The following is a 15,294-nucleotide window of genomic DNA, read 5'->3' as shown; positions in this document are numbered from 1 at the left end:
TTAATGTGGATAAATGTAAAGTAATGCACATCGTAAAAAATAGCCCCAACTATACATACAATATGATGGGGGCTAATTTAGCTACAACAAGTTAGGAAAAAGATCTTGGAGTCATCGTGGATAGTTCTTTGAAGATGTCCGCGCAGTGTGCAGAGGCGGTCAAAAAAGCAAACAGGATGTTAGAGATCATTAAAAACGGGGATAGAGAATAAGACTGAGAATATATTATTGCCCTTATATAAATTGATGGTACGCCCACATCTCGAATACTGCGTACAGATGTTGTCTCCTCATCTAAAAAAAAGATATACTGGCACTAGAAAAGGTTCAGAAAAGGGCAACTAAAATGATTAGGGGTTTGGAACGGGTCCCATATGAGGAGAGATTAAAGAGGCTAGGACTCTTCAGCTTGGAAAAGAGGAGACTAAGGGGGGATATGATAGAGGTATATAAAATCATGAGTGATGTGGATAAGGAAAAGTTATTTACTTATTCCCATAATACAAGAACTAGGGGTCACCAAATGAAATTAATAGGCAGCAGGTTTAAAACAAATACAAGGAAGTTCTTCTTCACGCAGTGCACAGTCAACTTGTGGAACTCCTTACCTGAAGAGTTGTGAAGACTAGCACTATAACAGCGTTTAAAAGAGAACTGGATAAATTCATGGTGGTTAAGTCCATTAATGGCTATTAGCCAGGATGGGTAAGGAATGGTGTCCCTAGCCTCTGTTTGTCAGAGGATGGAGATGGATGGCAGGAGAGAGATCGCTTGATCATTGCCTGTTGGTCCACTCCCTCTGGGGCACCTGGCATTGGCCACTGTGGGTAGACAGGATACTGGGCTAGATGGACCTTTGGTCTGACCTGGTGCAACCGTTCTTATGTTCTTATGTTATGTACACTATACACTATGGCCTGGTCCCCACTAACCCCCCACTTCGGACTAAGGTACGCAAATTCAGCTACGTTAATAACGTAGCTGAATTCAAAGTACCTTAGTCCGAACTTACCGCAGGTCCAGACGCGGCAGGAAGGCTCCCCCGTCGATGCCGTGTACTCCTCTCGCCGAGCTGGAGTACCGGCGTTGACGGCGAGCACTTCCGGGATCGATCTGGGATCGATTTATCACGTCTTAACCAGACGCGATAAATCGATCCCAGAACATCGATTGCCTGCCACCGGACCCTCGGTAAGTGAAGACATACCCTATCATGTCAGCAGTAGGCATTAGCCCTAATCCTGTGGTAGAATTTTGGAACCTAGGATTCTGTTGTACAGGTGAAATCTTTACCAACTAAATCTCACTGACATAATGAACTAAACCCTTTCACAATGTAAAATATTGAAGTCATTTTATAGTCAAAGGAGCATGAAACGTATCTACAAGTAGCTCGTTATGTAGCTTCTTCTTCTTTGTTGTATGCCCATAATTTAGAAACAGATGATAGCATCATTGTTGTTCCCTTAGATTTTTATAAACAATATTTATTTTTATAAATAATACTATGTGGAGTCTCTGATAGTATTGGAAGCTTTCACACAACATTGCTCAATGCCATAATAGTTGTGGTCTATATAAGAGAGCAATTGTCAATGCAGGTAACAATCCAGCTATTTTTTTTATTTTCTTTTAAAATACTTCCTCAGTTTTTCATGTACGTAAAGATTCATTCATCTTAATTCTTCCCCTCCTATCAAAAATGTCTGTCTCATCTAAAAACAGAGAAACAATTTACTACCTACCCAGGAGTACTCATTGAGAGACCAGAAAAGCTGACTATATATCAAGGACAGCTGGCTAAAAGAGCTTGGATCTGTTAGTGTGATGGGATGGATATTTTGCAATCTTAAACAAAGACTTCTCTTTTCTTTGCTGCTGCCCTAGCTTCACTTGTTTCATTCACAAAAGGTGAAGCTGAATACAGGCTAAGTTGATTAAGTGAAACTTAATTAAACCCAATGCACTGTTCTGTCCATGTAGCAGAGTTGCTTAGAGCCTGACTCCCTGTTCCACTGCTGTCGTGTCAATAGCAGTCCCCTCAGGTAACACTGGCCCTCTTGATACAACTTCTTTTTTTTTTTTTACAAGAATTTTAATATACACATTAAAAACAAATAATTGACACCCAGATTCCCTCCAACCATGTCCCTTTGGCTAGAGGTTGTTATTATGTAGCCAAGTTGGAGTCTCAATTTTATCACAGAGCTTTTGGGATAGCTTGGTGGGGGGGAGGGATAGCTCAGTGGTTTGAGCATTGGCCTGCTAAACCCAGGGTTGTGAGTTCAATCCTTGAGGGGGCCACTTAGGGATCTGGGGCAAAATCAGTACTTTGTCCTGCTAGTGAAGGCAGGGGGCTGGACTTGATGACCTTTCAAGGTCCCTTCCAGTTCTAGGAGATGGGATATCTCCACTAATTAACAGGTAATCACACTGGGAATGATCCCTCTGTCTCCCTGTCACCTGTCTGAGTCTAGCAAACTATCTTTCTGTAGAGTTTCCTCCTTGCCTGTGGGGTTGGCTTCTGGATGGTTCTCTGTCTCTTAGTTCTGTGATGATCACTATCTCTCTGTAGGCTCTCTGAGTATTGTGTCTGCTGTATCATGCCTCCTGTTCCTTCGGCTCACTTGTCCTTCTTGTGCAGTCACCCTGTATAACCCGAGTGCCACCCTACCCTTCACAACTCTTTTAGTCCACACCTTCTGGTGTCTCTTGCATGGTTGGATTCTCACAGGCATTTGTGGCACCAGGGACATTAGGTCCTTGACTGACCTGTCATATGCCCGTTGTGCCTCCTTTCCCTGATTGCTCCTACTCTCCACAGTATCTCCATCCTTCTGGCTGCAACAGGTCTCCTCTCATCAGTAGCAGTGTTTTGGTCATGTGTCCCACCCATGCCTGCATTAGACTGTTTTGGCACCCTTGCAGGGCCGGCTCCAGCATTTTTGCTGCCCCAAGCAGTGAACAAACAAACAAACCACCTGCGATCGGCGGCACTTCGACGGCAACTCTAGTGATGCTGCTTCATTATTCGGCAGCACTTCGGTGGCAGGTCCTTTGCTCCAAGACAGACTGAGGGACCCGCCGCTGAATTGCCACCAAAGACCCGGATGTGCTGCCCCTTACCGTTGGCTGCCCCAAGCACCTGCTTGCTGCGCTGGTGCCTGGAGCCGGCCCTGCACCCTTGTGATGAGGTACTCCTGTGTACCAAAAATGCTAACAAGAGGTCTGATCCAGAGGAAGCAGCCTTGTGTAACAGTGTCTTCGCTATTCTCACAACTGATTCCACCTTACCATTATTCAGAGGTTATGTGATGGAGGAGGGGTCTTTGCTGCTTCCTGATTGCCTACTTCCAATTCAAAATGAGGTATGCAGTTGACCAGTCAGTTCGTAACTCTGGTGTTTGTAACTCTGAGATTCTACTGTGTATAAAGATTTATTAGATAGGGAAAGGAAATTAGAGACTTATATACAAGGTTAAAGCAAGCAAGCAGACACCCTAACGAGTTACAATCTGCAGTTTCAAACTATAAGATAGGCTTCTCTAATCAGTTTAACCTTTAGGACTAACCGAGGCCAAGCAGCAGGGGATCTCTTGTTTATTCCTGGAAACACCTTCCTGCTCCCCCACTCTCCCAAGTCCAAGCAGCATAGAGATACCCAGTTCTTTTGATTCAGAGTTTTTATCCCCCTCCTGCCATGTGCTCTGAGCTGCATACTGAGCTGATGGGAAGAGTCCACTTGCATGATTCATCTTCAGAGGGAGGAGAGCAGAACAATAATAAGAGTCGTAAATCCTTTTGTTGATGGTTCCTCAATCCAGATTTATGGAGTTTCCAGCTGTAAAATCCACTTATAGTCTGCCATGGGTCTCCTCTCTCAGGAGGTGTGTAACAATTTCTGTAGATGAGCTGCTCTTCATACTAATGATTGTCCCTCTCCTATACGGCCATTCAAATGGTCACCGAGGCACTCAGTACAACCACTCAAATATTACACTATGGAACACAGATATTACAAGTAAGATTACTGCATGAGGAACTCACAAGCATTTGATAGTCTAAACACTTAGCATGTTCTTATAATTCTAATATATACTTTATTAACATTAACTTACAAGTGATCCAGACAGATTCTATCTATGTATTTGTTAATGTCCATTTGAGACCTGGGGACCTGGGCATGAACTGGCACTTGGCCTGCCAATGTCACAGCATGTAGCAGCCTGTGTGCATAAGGCAGTAACACCAGGGTCTACCCTTTGGATTGTGAAAAATCTGCATCACTCCACATTTTCATTCTGCTTCGGGGAGCGATATTTCCCCAGGACTCCTAGGACTACTGAGAGACTTAAAGCAGTGGTGAGCTTCAGCATAGTGCAGGCCTCTCTGCCTTGCTCCCCAGTAAAGTATAGTAACAGTTATACTTTCCTGCTGCTCTTGTCCTCCTGCATGACCAGGTCTGTGTACAGCTGGAATGCCTTCTTTCACCAGATCCATCACTGGGCTAGGTTTTGTATTTGCAAAATCCAGGGCTCCGAGAGGCTTCAGATAGAGTGACATGGCTCACACTACCAGCTGCTCCACTGTGGAGAGCTCACAACTCTGATGCTGCCACCACGTTTCATTCACAAAGAATGAAACTGGATGCAGGTTAAGCTGAGTAAGTAAAATTGTATTATATCTTGCACACTGCTCTGTTCATGTGGCAGAATTGCTTCCAGACTAACTCCCCATGTTCCCCATTCCGCTGGTGCCCCCATCAATAACAGTCCCCTCAGTGAACAATGGCCGTCTGACTCCAGTTCCACTGATCAGGATACTCCTCCCTAAAAAGACTTTTGATTTTAAGTGAATATCAATCTCATCCCTGATGGCTGAATATCTTGAACAATGGATCAAAGACAGCTCCAGGGGAGTTTAGCTTTAAAGTAAAATGCAGTATGTCAGCTTCCCTGTTGCCTGTAAAACTGCTCTTTCTAGGACACAATCTACTGCTTCTACAGCACAACCAATTCATTCTATTTCCAACCCCACCTCCTTGCAAAAACATACATATATTGACAAAATGCAAGTCATTAAATAAACTCTTAAAATAGATTATTTCTAATGCACTATGAAGTGATATTTTTTCTTGGGAGCTTGAGGATTCCCATTCTGAAATGAAATAAAATAAAATAAATGTTCAATGACATGAAAGATGTCTGCACAAAATAAAGCTTGCTGCAGTCTCTCCTTTTGGACTGTCACTAGCTCTCCAGATTCCTTTTATTTTCCAACCATACTTGAACTAGTCAACTGTACTACTACAGAATTTGTAGCTGATTCTTCTCAGCTCAGCATCAGTGGTACCATCTATCAAAATCATCCCTTGGGGAAGAACATAGGCAGTATTATTGCCGACATGAGAAAAATCAGTCAGGATTTTACAAAACAGAGGACATGTCATTCTTTCCTACTCCACTGAACTCTTAAAAGCAAAATCATGGTAGAAGTCATAAGAACAGAAGAACTCATAACAACTGAGCACAGGGTATTATGGTGCCACATATGTACAACTAATGGTATGCATAAACTAAAGTAACATATGACAATCAATTAAAAACAGTAGGATTCTGATAGTGACTGATTACTGAGATCAATAATGGTTGTAGCCTGAGCACCAAACCTAGTGTGAAGAATTCAGTGTCAGCAGCCTTTTCACATATATGCTTTCAAAAATGTATGTGAAATCAGCAAACAAACAAAAGGGTGAACCCTTTCCTATTATCTAGCTAGGAAGCTGCATCTGTGTAAAGGAAAGGCAGCTGTGAAATGAATTTAGGAGCAATAGCTTTTGATAAATTTGAGATTAACACCTACTTTACAGATGTATAGAGCATTATTTGTTCTACTCTTTCCCTTTTACCCTTCCCCTATGTTTTTGCTGTTGTTTTCCCAGAAAGAGCTAATATTGTTAAATTCAATGTGCAGATGACAATATCTATTGGAAAAAAATGAACAATTCTGCTTAGATAAAAATATGGATGATAAAATAGTGGACCAGGAATATAATTCTAAAACTATATAGTTATACAACACTACACTACAATTAAAGAGAACTTCTGACTCTAGTAACAAACAATAATGAATCAGTCTAAGGACCAATGCTGTTTAATATCTTTGTAAATTAGATAGAAGTAAACAACATCAGATAAATAGCCTGATAAACATTTGTGTGATAAATGTTTCCTTCATTCAGTTTGCCAACATAGATATTATGGTCCCTGCCATACAACAATCATTGTGTTATGATAGTATTTTTAAGTTAAATTGTTCAGATTGCCATGTAATATTCTTGTTCTTAGAAAGTTTTATTTACAAAATTCTTCACACACAAAAAGTATGTTCTTTGCTAAAATGACCTGAACTACATTTTGTTTTTTAAGAGAAAAGGGATGTGATGATATAATGACATTATCTAGCAAGGCACTAAACATGCATATTTATACAAATACAGTATGTATGAGATAGAAGCAATAGCTTTTGATAAACTTGAGGTAATGACCACTGCCAATAGGAAATACAAGAAAAATGAACATAACTAGTGTGTTGAACACTACTTTCCCCTTCAACCTTTTGTCTGCATTACAATCTGTACTTCATTTCACTTCTATGTTATTACAATTATTATGATTTAATACAAGATATATTGATAGTTTCATCAAATAAATTTCCAGTGAGTCAGATAAAAAAGCACAATGTATGCACAGTTCAAATGACAGAACTTTAATTTAATCCAAATTTCCATTCAGAATAAAGCAAGCATCAGCCCATATTTATTATTTGTGCCCGCTATTAAATGGTCCATGTTTGTTCCTGTTTGCCCACTGTTGTTTAAACTGTTTGTGTTTTCTTTTTTCCTCCCTTTGTCAGTCACGAGAAATGGCTTCACAAGTAAGTGTTTGTTATTTGTCTCCCTTTCCCTAGTGTTGACCCTAATGAAAGTAACCCTGACCAGTTATGGAAAGAGGACAAAAAGAGCTTAGAATCAATGTGTGAAATTAGAATGTTAGAGCAGTTCAGGGCAGTCGAGGGTCTCATGTCATTTCCCTTAACATGTGCAAAGGCTCTCCTATAATTAAATATTGTAACAGTCTTCAACACAAATGAACAAGCATTTCCATAAAAGTCATAAACATCTATGTCAAATTATAGGAAGTATATTTGACATATACTTAATACTTATGCACAAAAGCATAAGCTCAAAAGCTTGTTTCTCTCACCAACAGAAGTTGGTCCATTAAAAGATATTACCTCAGCCACCTTGTGTCTCTAATATCCAGGGACTGACAGTACAACAACAACGCATGAGAAAAATATAGCTTTCCTATTGTCATCCCTTTTTTTGTGGTGTATTAAACAGCATGCTTGTTAAAATCTTTCAGCCAGAGAGTTATGTTTTTTATATGAATCTTTCATACTTCACCAATTTATCCCTGCTAAAGGCCTGCACATTTTGAGCAATTAAGAGCATATAAAAAGGCACTCAGTGAGGAAGTGCAGAAGTCTCTCTTCAACAGGCAAGACACATTCCATTGAGTTCATTGAGTTAGTGTTCATAGAGTCCAAGACCAAGAGGGACCATCGTGATCATCTTGTCTGACCTCCTGTATAACAGACCATAGAACTTATCCCAAATATTTCCTAGAGCAGATCTTTTAGAAGAACATCCAATCTTGATTTTAAAATGGTCAGTGATGGAGAATCCACCAGGACTCTGCGTAAATTGTTCCAATGGTTAATTACATTCACGGTTTAAAAATTATGCCTTATTTCCAGGCTGAATTTGTCTAGGTACAACTTCCTGTGATTGGATTGTGTTATGCCTTTATCTGCTAGATTGAAGAGCTCATTATTAAACATTTTCCCTATGTAGATATTTATACAAAGTTATCAAGTCACCTCTTAATCTTCTCTTTGTAAAGCTAAATAGATTGATTGATTTGAGTTCAAATAGTTTTATGCCTGGCTTCTAAGAAACAGAATGGCATTGAATTCCTATTAGAAATAGGCATAGAAGCCTCATGTTTAGAAACAGAATGACAAGAAGTACTAACTAACGCTTATCTTCTCTTGCTGTTGGGGAATGTAGGATCATATTTATATCAAGCCACACACAGTCTACATAATGCTGTTCCAAAGGCAAATAGAGAAAAAGACGGCCTCTTCCACAGGCCATGCTGAACGTTAATATGTTCTTAACACTATTGACTTGAGTGTGACTTAAGCATGTGCTTAACTGCATTGCTGAATTGGAGCCGAAGAAGGAGACAAGGTCTCTGATGATTTCTTTGACAAATCTATTTCCTGAATCCCCTAATTTCTTATGTGATTTTCCCTTTGAAGTCTCAAATTTCTATTAGTGTCGAAGAATGGGAAGACACCAAAGACACCAAAGAACAAATAAACAACCGCAATAACCATCGTAACTCCACATCCAGCGATCAGTCAGATCATCCCTTATTACGACGGAAGAGCATGCAGTGGGCTCGACGGCTGAGCAGAAAAGTGCCAAAGCACTCCGGCAAAACAGCGGAGAAAATAAGTCAGCAGCGGATGAGCCTTTACAAGAGGTCAGAAAGACAGGAACTTGCTGAACTTGTGAAGAACAGAATGAAGCACTTGGGACTTTCCACAGCAGGATATGGTATGACTATTATTATTGTCTAAGATCACCTAATTTTATTTCATAAAACCATAGGATACCATGGGTGAAGTACAACTATAGCAGGGTGCAAAATTTTGCAATTCATAATTGATTAAATTTCTTAGAGTTTTAATCAAAAAAGGGGAAAAACGTGAAAAAATCTGTAGCCTTTTCCAACCAGCTCTAGTTCTGGTTTAGGTTTAATCTCAATCTCTTTTTAGATGGGATATTCATAAGGCAGTTGAACCAATTGGTGCTGCTATTGCTACAGAACACGAAATCAGAAATGAAAACTATTTTCGCCTGTATTTGGAGGCTCATGATAGAGATGATCACATTGCATACCTACAGATGTAACATCCTCTTTATTCATATAAACAGATGGTGACAGAGTTGTTGTAAATTTTGCTTATACTTTAAAGGGTTTTGTTTGTTTGTTTTTTCTTACAGGATATATCATCTTTCCTCTGATTTTTAAAATAAGATGGGAAACATGCCCAATGTGCTCACATCACATTTATGAGTGATGCATCACTAGCTCTATGCTTCAATTTTTTTCACCCCTCTCTCTGTTTTTCAAGCTTTTTAAAAGCATATGAAAAATATCTGTTTAATTAATACATATAGCATTGTAGCACACTTAGAGGTGTATTGGGCATCTGTCCAGAGATTTTAGCACAAGAAATCAAGTTATTCATGAGCCTAAAAAGCTAGACCATGGTTCACAGCTCACTATATGCCATTTCAAAAGCTTCTCTCTTAGCCATTGGCAATAACTTCGGAAAACAGGTGGCAATTTGTAGCACATCAGAGCCAACTTCCTATCAAAGCTGAAAAACCCACTGCAAGTCCTTTTCTGGTTTTATTTTGATTAACAATAAATCCAGTGTTGGGCAAACAACACAGGATTGAACATTAGCTCACATATCATTGTTTGTCCAATATCTGGATGAGTTGGGACATGATTTTCTTAATTGTATGGTTGCTAAATTATCACCAGATCTAGTCATTTTTCAGATGGCTAAAACAATCTTTCATGTTCTAATGGATTTAGGGAGTGCCAGCTGGATGGAATCTAGCTCATTACATTTTGGGAGCCTGAATAAGTAGAAAGCCATTTCTGAGTAGAGATGACATGCAAAAGTTACAGGACCAGCTGTTGTCCTAACATCTAGGTTTATTGAAGGGGTCAAGTGTGAAATAAACTACAGTTAGTCAACAGCAAATTCCTATTTATCAGTTTCCAAAAAAAAAAGATAAGAGGATTAATACAAGGTTTTACAAATGCTGTTGAGACTTTTGCTATACAAGCTGATTCACATATGGCACAGCATTCATAAAGAACATTTCCATCCTGGATCCTTTTGGTACATCTTTGGTATTGTACTTAATTCAATTTTATAACAGGTTCTTATTTCATCCTCATCACACTAATATCTTAGTGTCTTCAAATAGTGCATTAAGCAACAAGACATCTGTCAGATGTGGTTCGTTTTATCTCACATCCTCTCCTCAGGGAGGAATTGTGAGTGAAGTGGATTTGCAGTTATTTTTTTAAAATGTACATGCTTTTATGGAAGAGAAGGCAACATCAAAGATATGCATTGTAAACCTTGCACCTGCAGCAGAATTTGGTGAGATGTGTGATGATGAGGTTTGTGATGGCCCTTGGTTTCTGTGGGAGTTTGTACCCCTTCATACCAGTTGTACTTAAAGAAACTTAATTGGGATGCCTGGAAAAAAATGAGAGATGGTTATAACTCAAAAAGCTTGTGTCTTAATTTGAATTTTCCTTAAAGTGTTCTTCTGTGCTGGAAAGTTATCATAGAAATGGTATTGTGGGGAATTCCCTGTTTATTGTTTCTCAATAATTCTAGGTCAAATATGATCAGTTCACAATGTTTTATTTTTTAACCAAAAGGCCTGCAAATTCTGCCTAGGGTCTGAATCTCAGAATGGGTTCTTTTTAGCTCATCTATTGCCAGCAATAAATATTGTACAATCAGAACTTAATTAACAATTCTACTGACTATATCCAAGACAGAAGAGAATCCACCTTGCCCTCCGTAGCAGGGCTTCTTCTCCGCTTCCCCAGTGGGTCCCGTGCTTCCTTCTAACGGTGGGTCAGGATAGCCTCTCATCTCTTTGAATTCCCCTCCACACCCATTTATAGTGGGTGGGGAAATTCTGTCTCCAAGCAGCCTTTCCATTTCTGGGCCTGCTAAGCCCTCACTGCTTCACTGAGGCTTTTGAACACCTCAGTGGACATCCAGTGAGAGGAAAGGGGGAGGGGGCAGTCCTGCTCTCTATTCCAGGCCCCAACCTAGGGACCCTACAAGTAGCAGCCTCACACTGCCAGTTTCCAGGAAAGCTGCTAGCTTCCCTGGGTTACTTCCCCACAGCCCTTGGCTTATTGTCCCCACTTTGCTTGGGCGGGGTTCCTCTCAACCTTTCTGTAAGGGGAGGGAGAGCCGCCAGTCTCTGGTAGCCTTTTCGGGCATGGCAGCACCACACCAAATGCATGGTTCAGTCTCTCCCCTCTGGCAGATCTTTTCTTCAGGTCCTTGGACCTGGAAGGGTCCTTAGCTCTTGTTTAGGGTAGGGTTTCTCCCCAATCTCTATACCTTCAGGGTTTTCCCCTGGTCTTTGTCAGCTTCCCCACCACTCAGCTCTCCAACAGCTCACTTTCACTTTCACAACACTGATCAGCCACCCTGACTGGCTGGGGGAAAGGCTTTTAACCCATTCTGGCAGGTTCTTAATTGGCTCCAGGTGTCCTAATTAACCTGGAGTAACCCTTGCTCAGTTACTCAGGGAAGAGGGACCTGCTTATCCTGGGGCATTACCATCCTTCCTACACTCTCCTGTAGCCATCTGGCCTGACCCTGTCACACCTCACATTAGCTGCATTAGTTCTGCAGGGCTAAAAAGAGTAAAACAATACAATTTTTTTTTTAGTAAGGAAAAACAGCTATGGCTTCTAATATAGCCAGCGATAGGTCTATTGAGTGAAAAGGTGCGTTTTTACATAGTCTGTTTTCAGAAAGGAAGTTTGTATCTAGCGTTTTGGCTCTATAGGAAAAATATAAAAAGATGTCGACAAAAATACTTGTCTTTTCCCCACACAGCAAACACAGATTGCTGAGGGGAGAAAAGGGAGAACTAACCAGAAATAAGAATGATGTTTCTTTTGCTACTTCAATCAGCTTTTTCACCAAACTATAGTTTAAAACTTATATGTACGTAGTTTTCTCTCAGAACAGAAAAATCTAGCAGCCACACGGCTGGGAGTATTCTATATGTTGCAATGAAAATGACCCATTGTCATTATGAGAAAAACCATTGCATACTGGTTTCTGAAATGAAAAGCATGGTCTGCCTTGATCAAAATTGCTGTCAGGTATTTGATTTTTCCCTCCCTCTTTCCAACATGTACACAGCCAACATTACAAGACAGCTGGGAATATTGTTACTAAACAATAACAAATCTTGTTTGTTAGAATATAGAATGATTGATGTTCCTAAAGGTGTAAGCATGACAACTTGTCATCCAAATGAAGCTACTTCTACAGGTGCTGACAGTTTCTGACCCTGATCATGACTGGTGTGTATACTGTCCCTTCCAGTTAAGAACAGAATGGTGAAAATGAGTCTTTTCTGGAGATTGGGAAATAAATGACTGGACAGTTAGGCAAGGCTTCAGTTATATTTTAGCACCACTCATACACATGAGCACACACATGCACGGAAAACACATACAATCTAAAGTATTAGAGCACCTATACATGCACACAGAAAGAAGCCCACAAACACAAATGCAGATCTGTCTCTGCCCCAGTAGTAGGGGGAATCACCATTCCCCCTTGTCCTTTCACTGTATGCAGCCTTTAGAAACTGGAGCTCTACTTTTTGGGAAAGGCTGGGATGTTACAAAGATAGGAATACTTCTGACAATCAGTGATACTTCTACTGCATTAACTTTGATGCAGAGCTCTCGTGTATGGTGGAAGCCCAACTGGTAAGAAAATAAGTTTTATAATTTCAGCCACTCTCCTATTTTAATAAACAGTCAGTAATTAGAGTTTCCAGGGGCAGCAATGGATGGAAGCAGTTACTAGATCCAGAGTGAGGTTCAATGGACTGCACAGTTGCTGTGGAAGCAAAGGGTCTTTATACAGATGGCTCTTGGCTTCTAGTGTGTTCCCAAAATAAACCCTGGCTCCCAACAGAGGCACTTGGAGGAAACTTCACAAGGAGAACCTTTCCAAGATTTCATCCCTATAACGGAGATCTTATCTTACTTCTTGCAAATGGGGCCTCTGGCTCATTTTTGCCCTTACTGTAAATGGTTTAGTCCTTCCACTAAACCAAAACATCTCGCCTTCTGTCATAATGAAAGTTCAAAACGAAACCCAAAGTCCAGTCAGAGTCCAGAGCACTTCATGACCCCAGCTCTCTCCCAATGATCTGTATGTTTTCAGACCTTCAATCCAGGAGAAAGGAGGGGCACTTCTTCCCACCTGCTGCTGGAAGACCCAGCCTCAGGCCTTGAGAAAAGGAAGTGAGTGCCTGGTTCCATTATCTAAGCCTCTCTCTACCTCCTTGTCCAGGGTTTGTCCTCCACTTGCTCAGGGGGTTCCACTCTCTCATCTGATCAACCAACAGTTAAAAAAAACCCACCATAAGCAAAAACCAAAGCCTCCCTTTTTCATGAGTCCATTTTCTCTCCAGCTGCTTCTCTATATGGCTCCTTCTCAAAGGCAATTTAGATTCACAACCGGTTACCCCATAAGCTCACTCTGTTCTTGGGTAAGAGAGGGCATATAAACCACTTCTCTTCTCAGCATTCGTTGTCAGCCTGTAACTCAGATGGTCCCTCTGGGCTGCAAGTGCTATAATCTCTCAGTTCTGGTTGTCAATTAATTGGTTCTTGGTTATTGGCAAATTACTTATCTGTTAATTATTAACACTAAAGTATTTTCTTATCTTTATATGTGGCCTCTGAAAGTGAGAACTGAGAATGGCCAGTTTTGCTTCCACTGCTGCTAACCCTTGTGTATTTCTGCTGTGGATAGTTGTTATATTAATTAGTTTAGAAGGAACACATGGGCCCAAGAGTCAAAAGTGTTAATATGACCCTGTAACTGTCCAACATTCAGGATTTAGTATTCAGAGACTTCAGCCTGCTTAGTACCATGTCACACATACTATTAAAAATCTTTTAACTCTGTATTAAAGATACAGAAAAGAAGGAAAACAGTTAACACATTTGAAATGTGATCCCCCGTTCTTTTACCCTTTAGCTGTAAAGAGTCTTTAGAAGGAAAAAAATCACGTTGTTTGACAATCTCTAATCGTAGCTGTCCTTTTTAGGGAAAAGAGAGAAAATTAGTTGAGATGGGCTGGAGGTGTTGTTATTGCTGTCATTGTTGAAGTCCAGTTCCTTTTTCTTAGAAGACAAGACACCACACAAAAAGGGAGGGGAAAGCTTCCATCTCAGGCATTGATTCTCATCTCACAACTTCATTGCTGAAAAACACAGGCACAGCACACAGTTTTATCAGTTACTGTAGACCTGGCAAATTTGCACCAGTATTGGGCTATTTAGGACATTACTTTTTGCTGCCTTTCTGTTTAACATGCTTACAGCAGTGTTGCAAAATACAGTCTTGGACAGCTACACCAGACTCTTATTAGCTAGAAGGCAAAAGGAAAGGGATGGAAAAGAAAAGAAATAAGGTGGGGAAGGAATAGAACACATTGAGGGAGGGGGGTGTCTGTGTATGTGGAAATAACAGAATCTCACATCCCAGGTGACGGTTGGAATTGCACCAGTGGAGGTGGCAATGTCATCAGGGTCCCCTTCTCTGGTCCAGTCTGGTTTCTCTCAGCATCAGGATGAAGTAGTTCAGGGTCCCAGGAGACAGTGGGGGTGGCCAGCCATGATGGTGAAGCTTGTTTCTTTCTCTTCTTTCAGTCAGCCCATGTCACATTAACCCTTCCTGATTTTAACGCACAAAGTCTCTTTTGGAGGACCAAAGAGAGTGATGGCCTAATTTTCATCAGACCAGTTTTGGTCTATTGATTTCTGGTATCACTCTATTCTTGTTCAGCTGGCATGATGTTAACATAGTCCTTGAATTATGGCAGTAGACCTTTTTGTTTGTACTAACTCAATCTGTCAGTCGATTGCATTTTTCCCAACAACATTTATTGTTATGGGTTATTGTGACACTTTATAAAGTTTGTCACAGTTGAACTCACAATGAAGGCCCAATTATCCCCAAAACTGTCTCCATAGTTTGTTCTATCACCATCTAACAGCCCTGAACACTAAGCTGTTTAATAAACCTTTGTAAATTTTATGCTTTTATTCATAAATGACAACCTGTATGCTAGATTTTAACTTTCTAGAAACTAATTTCTAGCAAATGGCAGAACTACAGTTCCTTTTTAACCCGTTACTATATAGTCAGTTAAATATGGTAGTGAGTGTTAAATGGACCTTAGTAATCTTTGTAACAGAATAACTCACTTAACTTCTTAAAGAAATATGAGTATTCATGTTAGGAAATTGTTAACCTGGATGCAGGGTGGCAGAGCAT

General features: G+C 40.4%; 1 protein-coding gene across 6 annotated transcripts in view; it reads left to right on the top strand.

The window, feature by feature from the left end:
* The window catches only part of KCNT2 (potassium sodium-activated channel subfamily T member 2), a 287,270-nt gene that overhangs the window by 258,045 nt on the left and 13,931 nt on the right, over window positions 1–15,294 (top strand). For 3 of the 6 annotated variants that reach the window (XM_034779501.1, XM_034779502.1, XM_034779499.1), the window contains 2 exons: window positions 6,916–6,936; window positions 8,389–8,689. In XM_034779501.1, the coding sequence (XP_034635392.1) occupies window positions 6,916–6,936; window positions 8,389–8,689 (322 nt within the window). The remainder of the gene's footprint in view (window positions 1–6,915; window positions 6,937–8,388; window positions 8,690–15,294) is intronic. The other 3 variants (XM_034779504.1, XM_034779503.1, XM_034779500.1) reach the window with 1 other exon arrangement.

This window comes from Trachemys scripta, chromosome 8 (assembly GCF_013100865.1).
Source record: "Trachemys scripta elegans isolate TJP31775 chromosome 8, CAS_Tse_1.0, whole genome shotgun sequence".
Classification (NCBI taxonomy): domain Eukaryota; kingdom Metazoa; phylum Chordata; order Testudines; family Emydidae; genus Trachemys; species Trachemys scripta.
Note: the sequence above shows the minus strand (reverse complement) of the source record. Positions and strands in the feature narration are given on the sequence as shown.